The sequence below is a fragment of the Dendrobium catenatum genome, unplaced genomic scaffold (assembly GCF_001605985.2).
Source record: "Dendrobium catenatum unplaced genomic scaffold, ASM160598v2 fragScaff_scaffold_205, whole genome shotgun sequence".
NCBI classification, from domain to species: Eukaryota; Viridiplantae; Streptophyta; class Magnoliopsida; order Asparagales; family Orchidaceae; genus Dendrobium; species Dendrobium catenatum.
Genome location: NW_021318667.1, coordinates 852,138 through 859,281, shown reverse-complemented (window position 1 = coordinate 859,281; position 7,144 = coordinate 852,138). Strand labels below are relative to the sequence as shown.

At 43.9% G+C, this 7,144-nt stretch overlaps 1 protein-coding gene across 1 annotated transcript; it reads right to left on the bottom strand.

Moving 5' to 3' along the window:
- Window positions 1-5,113: 5,113 nt before the first annotated feature.
- On the bottom strand, window positions 5,114-5,821 carry LOC110101163. The gene is made up of 2 exons (XM_020828953.1): window positions 5,574-5,821; window positions 5,114-5,462 (listed from the first exon to the last, which is right to left on the bottom strand). The coding sequence occupies exons 1-2, from the start codon at window positions 5,819-5,821 to the stop codon at window positions 5,114-5,116; spliced, it is 597 nt and encodes a 198-aa protein (XP_020684612.1).
- Between the last annotated feature and the right edge of the window lie 1,323 nt (window positions 5,822-7,144).

Below are 7,144 nucleotides of genomic sequence, written 5' to 3'. Positions count from 1 at the left end.
AGTGAGTGAGAGTTGTTACCAGTCAGTATTATGTCATCTACATAAATTAGAAAGTATATAAATATACCATTCTTGTGATAGATAAGAAGAGAGGTATCCGACTCACTGGTAGTAAAATCTAGTTCATGAAGAAAACCAGTTAGAGTTTCAAACCATTTCCGTGGAGCTTGTTTGAGGCCATAGATGGCCTTTTTGAGCTTGCATACGTGTGTTGGAAAGTTGTCGTCAAGAAAACTGGGAGGTTGCTTCATGTGCACCGATTCCGTTAAGGATCCGTGAAGAAATGCGTTAGAGACATCCAGTTGATGTAATGGCCAGTTATGGTGTAGGGCTAAGAAAAGAAGAATACGTACCGTTGGCATTTTAGCTACTGGGTTGAAAGTGTCATGGTAGTCAATACCAAATTCTTGGTTACAGCCTAAGGCTACAAACCTGGCTTTGTAGCGAGCAACTGTACCGTCTGAATTTCATTTGGTTTTGAATGTCCATTTGCAGCCCAACGTGTTTTGAGTTGGCGAGGGTGGGACCAATTCCCAGGTGGCTTGGGATTGAAGAGCTTGAAACTCATGAGACATGGCTTGGCGCCAGTGAGCATGCTTCACTGTCTGAGAGTATGAAGTAGGGTCCTCCGTTATATGGTGCGTTAAATCAAGAATACGTCTGGGCTTTAGATTTCCAGTTTGAAAGCGGGTACGCATTGGATGCTTGGGTATTTCGGGAGGTAGCAGATTCGGTGAGAAGTTTTGGTTTGTGTTGGAGGAACTAGAGTTCTCAGGTGTGAGTTCGGCGTGGTTGGGTTGAGGTGAGTTGGAACTGGTGTTGTGATAAGGCTGAGTGCTGTGGATTAAAGTGGACGGAACTAACAACAGTGGGGGAACGAAATTGTGTTTGTGAGTGTCTCCCGTGGTGTGAGTGAGCTGATTCTGCTGAAAGGGAAAGACACTTTCATTAAATACTACATGCCTTGAAGTGTATACTTTTCTTGTAGCAATATCCATACATCTGTACCCTTTCTGGTTTAAAGCATAGCCTATAAAAATACAAGGACGCGACAGAGGAGTGAGTTTGGAGTGAACGTATGGGCGAAGCGAGGGATAGCACAAACACCCAAAGATCTTCATGTGAGAATAGGCGGGGGGATGGTTGTATAATTGCTGGAATGGGGTATTGTTGTTGAGGGTGCTTGTAGGAAGACGATTAATGAGATAAATTGCGGTGTGCAGCGCGTCTACCCATAGTTGAGGCGGAGCATGGTTGTGAATGAGAAGGCTTCGGACAGTTTCAAGGATATGTCTGTTCTTTCGCTCCGCAACGCCATTTTGCTGCGGAGTGTAGGGGCACGTGAATTGGTGCTGGATGCCCCACTGTCTGCAATAGTTGGTGAATGAGTTGTTAGCGTATTCACCTCCACCATCTGTTCGAATCGTTTTAATATTGATGGAAAATTGGCAGTTAATAAATTTGTGAAAAAGAACAAACAATTTTGTAACTTCAGATTTTTGAAACATGGGAAAGATCCAACAATATTTAGAAAAATCATCTATGAAGGAGACGAAATATCTATGGCCTTGAATAGAGGCAATTGGGGAAGGGCCCCAAACATCAGAGTGCACAATTTGAAATAAAGTAGTAGTTTTGGACGTAGAAGTAGTAAAAGGAAGGCGTCGGCTCTTGGCCAGACAACATGTGTTACAATTATTGTGTGTGGATGTGCAAATAGTAGAATCTGTTCTAGCTAAGTGTTGTAAGACCGGAGAAGCAGGGTGACCAAGACGACTGTGCCATAAGTCCGGAATGATTTCAGTCGAGAGCAGAGCTAATTGCTGATTTCGAACCTTGGAGGGGACTCTGTACAGACCGTTATGGCATGGACCTTGAAGCAGAAGACGATGCGTCTTCGAGTCCTTTATTTGATAGCCATGAGAAGAGAAAGAAACCACACAATTGTTATCCGTTGTTAGTTGGTGAACCGAAAGTAAATTAAAAGAGAGATTGGGAACATGATGATCTTTTTGAGACAGAGTTTACCTGTGGGGGTTGGGAGAAGGCCTTTACCTGTATTCTGTATCGGAAGAGATTGATCGTTTCCCAAAATTACCTGAGAGTTGCCGTACTATGGTTCAGTTACAGATAACTGCGATTGATCCGCCGTGAGCTGAGATGAAGCTCCACTGTCCAAGAACCAATCAGTTGATCTGTTGTTATCTGGGGTCGAGAACAAAGCTGAATTGTTTGAGTTATTTGAGTAGGCTGGATCATTGTGATACCAGCAACGAATCGCAGAGTGCCCTGTCTTCGAGCAGATCTGACAGGTGGTGTTTCTGTGAGGGTTCTTGTCGCCTCTTCCCGTGGGAGTGGATTGTCTACGACCTCTGTTACCTCTGTAGGTATTGTTCCGGCCTCTAGCATGGCCTCGAGAGGCAGCGAATGCAACAGAATTGTCAGTGATCTGCATGGTTTGCAGATCTTTGGTGGCTTCTTGAAGTAGGAGCTATTCTTCACTGCATAGTAGGCTGTAAAGATCATCAAGAGAGAGAGGTTGGAGGTTTGTTCGGATAGCTGTTTTGAATGATTGGTAGGAGGACGGTAAGCCGTTGAGCGTGTATAGTATCACATCCTCCGGATCTATGGTATGACCCGTTGCTTGAATTGCATCAACCTTGGATTTGATTTCCAGGAGATATTGGGTCATAGATTTATCGCCTTTCGACAGATGATGCAAGTCATTCTTTAACTGAATGATTCTTGATCGGGTAGTGGCTTGAAGGCGATGAGCTAGGGTGGACCAAAGTTCATGACAGTGAGTGAGATCAAGAACGTAGGGTAATATGGAGGGAGTGATTACAGAATATAACGCTACAACTAGATGTTGATCGGTGAGATTCCAGAGTTCGAGCGCCGATGGATCGCCTGAAGTGGGCAATCCAGTTGTTGTTGCAGAAGGCAGAGGAGACGGAGTAGTTCCGTCAAGAAAGCCTTTGAAGCCACTAGCTGTGAAAACCCTCTCGGTCTGAGATTTCCAGAGCGAATAATTATCTGCCGCGAGGGAGGTGGGGATCAGATTCTTGATGTTGTTCATCAAGAATTTGAGTTGGGTTGGAATCGCCATGGACGAGATGGATGAGTTTGAATTTGCGGAAGGAGAAGAAACAGAGGATCCAGCCATGGTGAGGAATAGAAGAGAAAAGAAAGATACGAACCAGTCGAATGGCTAGTCTGATACCATGTTAACCTGATTTGCCTTTAGGCTGCAGGTTCTTACCATAGCTTTTCAGAAACAAAACCAGAGAGAAGAATGGGGAAAAGTAATAAATTGTATTTCTTGCTTTGTACCTACAATATACATTGCTTTATATAGAGGATAAAGGAAACTGCCTCCGTACAATTCTTTAACATGATTGTACGGCTAACTTATTCTAAGAAATACATTATTGAATTTTTTATTCATATCTGTTAATACAATCGCCCTGTCCAATATCCAAGTATCATGAAGCACATCAATTGTTTGGCCATTTCCAATCTTCCACCGTAGAATGTGTCGAAGAGCAGAAGCCCCGTCCTGGATCGCCTTCCAAGTGATAGAAACATTTCTGCCATGAAGTCACTCCACATTTCCATCCCGTACTTGGCAAGCAGCAGTTTATACAAGAGGAAGTCAGGATTCTGAAGCAAATCCCATGCCAACCGAGCTTAAAGAGCTCCTTGCCACTTCACTAGACTGTAAAATCCCAGCCCTCTTTTCGACCTGGGTTGGCATGACTCCTTCCATGCTACATAATGCATCCCTCTACTATTCGCGTCCTTCTGCCACAAAAATCTCTTCGCTATCTTCTCAATCGTATTAAGGACCCCATGCGGAACCGTGGTATCGGTAACGAGATACATAGGGATGGATAATAGAGCTGTCCTGATCAGAAGAGCTCTACCTGCATAGGATAAATGTTTCTTCCCCCATAAGTTTATCTTGCCTTGTGCACTTTTATTTAAATTGCCAAAATCTGTCGTAACCGGCTTCCTCATGACCAGAGGCAACCCCAGATACTCGAGGGAATCAACCTATCTATAATTCCATAAGTCTGGCAATCAACCTTTTCTTCCAAGTAGGGCATTTCTTACTAAACAGAATTGCAGATTTACCACAGTTAATCTGCTGGCCTGTCCAGCCACAATAATCTCCCAACAGACGAATGATACGAGTAGCATTGCTCTGGGAGGCCTCCGCAAATACTAATATATCATCAGCATACAATAAGTATGAAATCCTGTCTGAATTTCTGACAAGTTGGATACTTAGCTTCCCTCCTCTATGTCGGAAAGCTTTCGTCAAAAGTTTCGAATAGAGGATAAACAGATAAGGCGATAACGGACACCCCTGTCGTAGCCCACTTCTAGCATTGATCCACTGGGTTCTAGCCCCATTGATCAATATAGTGAATTTCGGCCAAGTAATACATTGGGTCACCCAACAAATAAACTGCTCCTTCAAGCCCATGAGTTTCATCACTTTTTCCAAAGTATCCCAAGACATACAGTCGTATGCTTGCTCCATATCCACTTCTAGTGCCATCAAGCCAGATTTTTGGGATGAGTACTTGAACTTGCTTATCATCTCTTACGCCACCAAATCATGACTAGAGATAGACCTTCCCAGGATAAAAGCCCCCTGCTCTTTACTGATTATGCTACTCAGGATCGGTTTGAGCCGATTAATCAGCACCTTAGCAACCACTTTGTAGAATGATTGGCAAATGCTGATAGGCCTAAACTTGGAAGGTAAATTAGCATGATCTGTCTTTGGAATAAGGACAACCAAGGTGTCTTTCCAGCTTTCACACATAGAATTAGTGGAGAAAAAATAAAGAATAGCACGGGTAACATCATCTTTGATGATTTCCCAGTAAAATTTTAAGGAGGGAGTGATACCGTCGATGCCAGGTGCTCGGTTGTTCCCCAAGCTAAAAACTGCATAACGAACCTCCAGCTCCATGACCTCCGCTTCCAGCATAGTGTTCAGATCATCCAGGACCATATCACTAATTGAAAATTCTTGCCAATTGCACAAAGAGACTTGCCGTTCCTTCCACTTTAACATAAAAAACTTCCAAAATTCCTCCTAAATGAGCTTTTGATCAAAAATCTTATCCCCATTTGAATTCTGGATTTCCACAATTCTGTTGCCCCTCCTACGAGCCGAAGCATTCGAATGGAAGAAGTGAGAGTTGGAGTCTCCTTCTTCAATCCATTTAGTCTTTGCTCTCTGCCTCCACCAGGTAGCTAGACGTGCCAAAGTGGCATTCAACTCACCAGTTTCCCTCCGGAGCTCCAGTTGATGGTCTTCAGACAAGCCATCCTCCGTGCTCTCCTGCAATTGAAGTTCTTCAATTCGTCCCTCCAATGATAGCTTTAACTCCCCCAGGTCCTTTAAGCTATTACGGCTCCAAAAGAACAACACCTTAAGCATCCTAGAGCATTTACGGTTCAGGACTTCATCTGGTCGCCCAAAATCTTGTTTGATCCAGCTCTTCCACACCAGCTTTCACGTAATCGGATACATCATCCAAATATCTTCAAACCTCAGCCAACTTCTGGAGTTATGAGTAATGGGAGTAAAGTTAAGCAGTAACGGGCAATGACCAGAGGCAATTCGGATGAGATGCTTAACGGTAACCAGCGGGGCCAACCTTAATCCTTCCGAATTCATTAACACCCTATCAAGCCTCACCCATATTTTGCTGCTACCATTCTTATTTTTGGACCACGTATATCTGAGTCCCAGGAAACCTAGATCATGTAAGTCGTTATCCACCATGAATGAAGTCATTTCCCGAGCTCCAGCAGAGAAGTCGAATCTTCTACCTCCCTTCTTTTCACTTTGATCCAAACAACAGTTGAAATCTCCCTCATTATCATAGGAAGATCCATACTAATTATCAGACTGATAGAATTCCATAGCAGCCGACGAGTGTGGTAGTTTTGATTGGCGTAAACAATAGCAACAATCCACCTATGCCGATTGGGTAGCATCAAATGGCCAACCACAGCCTGATCAATAGTATGAAAGACATCAAACTGTATAACGCCCCTTCTCCACAAGGCAAGCAGACCCCCCGTTTTTCCCACTGCAAGGAAATGGAAGAAGTCGTAGTTACCTCCAATGAGTCTATCAACCTCACTTCTACTTATGTCTTCAATCATAGTTTCAATAAGCCCAACGAAGCAGACCTCATTGCTACTAATGAGGCTTCGCATGTAGTAAGCAGTCTTCTTCTTACGGGCACCCCTGCAATTCCAAAACAGGATATATGACATTAATAAACCGAAGGGGAAGCGTCCCCGCCACTAAATTCTTCTACTCCATACTTTTTTTCTCTTCCTCGGGAGCTCCTCGATAGTACCCAGTTGACTCCCCTCCATCGCGAACTTGTATCTCATAGCCTTTGGCAGGACAGGTTTAATTCCTGCCGTAAATGGCAATGGCTTTTGAAAGCCTATCCTCATTTGCTTACAAGTTGGCTTGACATTACTATGGTGTTCCTGTATTCTATTCAAATCCACCTGCTTCAAGATATTTAGACTATATTTATTACCCCCATTTTCCTGAGGCCTTCCCTGAACACGGGCACTCCTTCTCTTACATGGAGGAACTTGGATCCAAGGCCCCATCTGATCCTCCTCTTCTTGAGTAATGGCCCCATTCCTGCTATTGTCAACCTCCTTATCTTGCTGCAACTCCACTCCCTTGCCTTTATCCCGGCTTTCAGAAGCTTTTTTTAGTGTATTACCTTCCATTTTCACCATAGAGGGGCCAATCTTCCTTCCAATGCTGATCGGGATATGGGCTGAGCTAGCCTCACCTGTTCCACTCGGTTTCACATAATCCACCATCTTCTTTATAGGAATTTCTCCTTGTCCAACACTTTTCAATGGACATTGCTCACGGCGATGCCCAACTTTGCCACACCCATAATAGAGCGTACCAATACCCTCATACTCCACTTTCTGGTAGAATATACCATTCATACCATTAACCCAAACTCCTGCCATAAGCTTATTAGCAAGGTTCATATGAACACAGACATGAGCGTATTCCCGTCTCCCCCAATTGCCTGTTTGCGCATTGATCCAAAGCAGAGTCCCAATTCGT

Bases quoted from the DNA above. Each gene is read 5' to 3' on its own strand.
- LOC110101163 (XM_020828953.1), bottom strand. From the start codon at position 5,821: ATGACTTCATTCATGGTGGATAACGACTTACATGATCTAGGTTTCCTG. The intron at 5,463-5,573 runs GTTTGAAGATAT...TAAATGCTCTAG, and splicing joins AACTCCAGAAGTTGGCTGAG to GATGCTTAAGGTGTTGTTCT.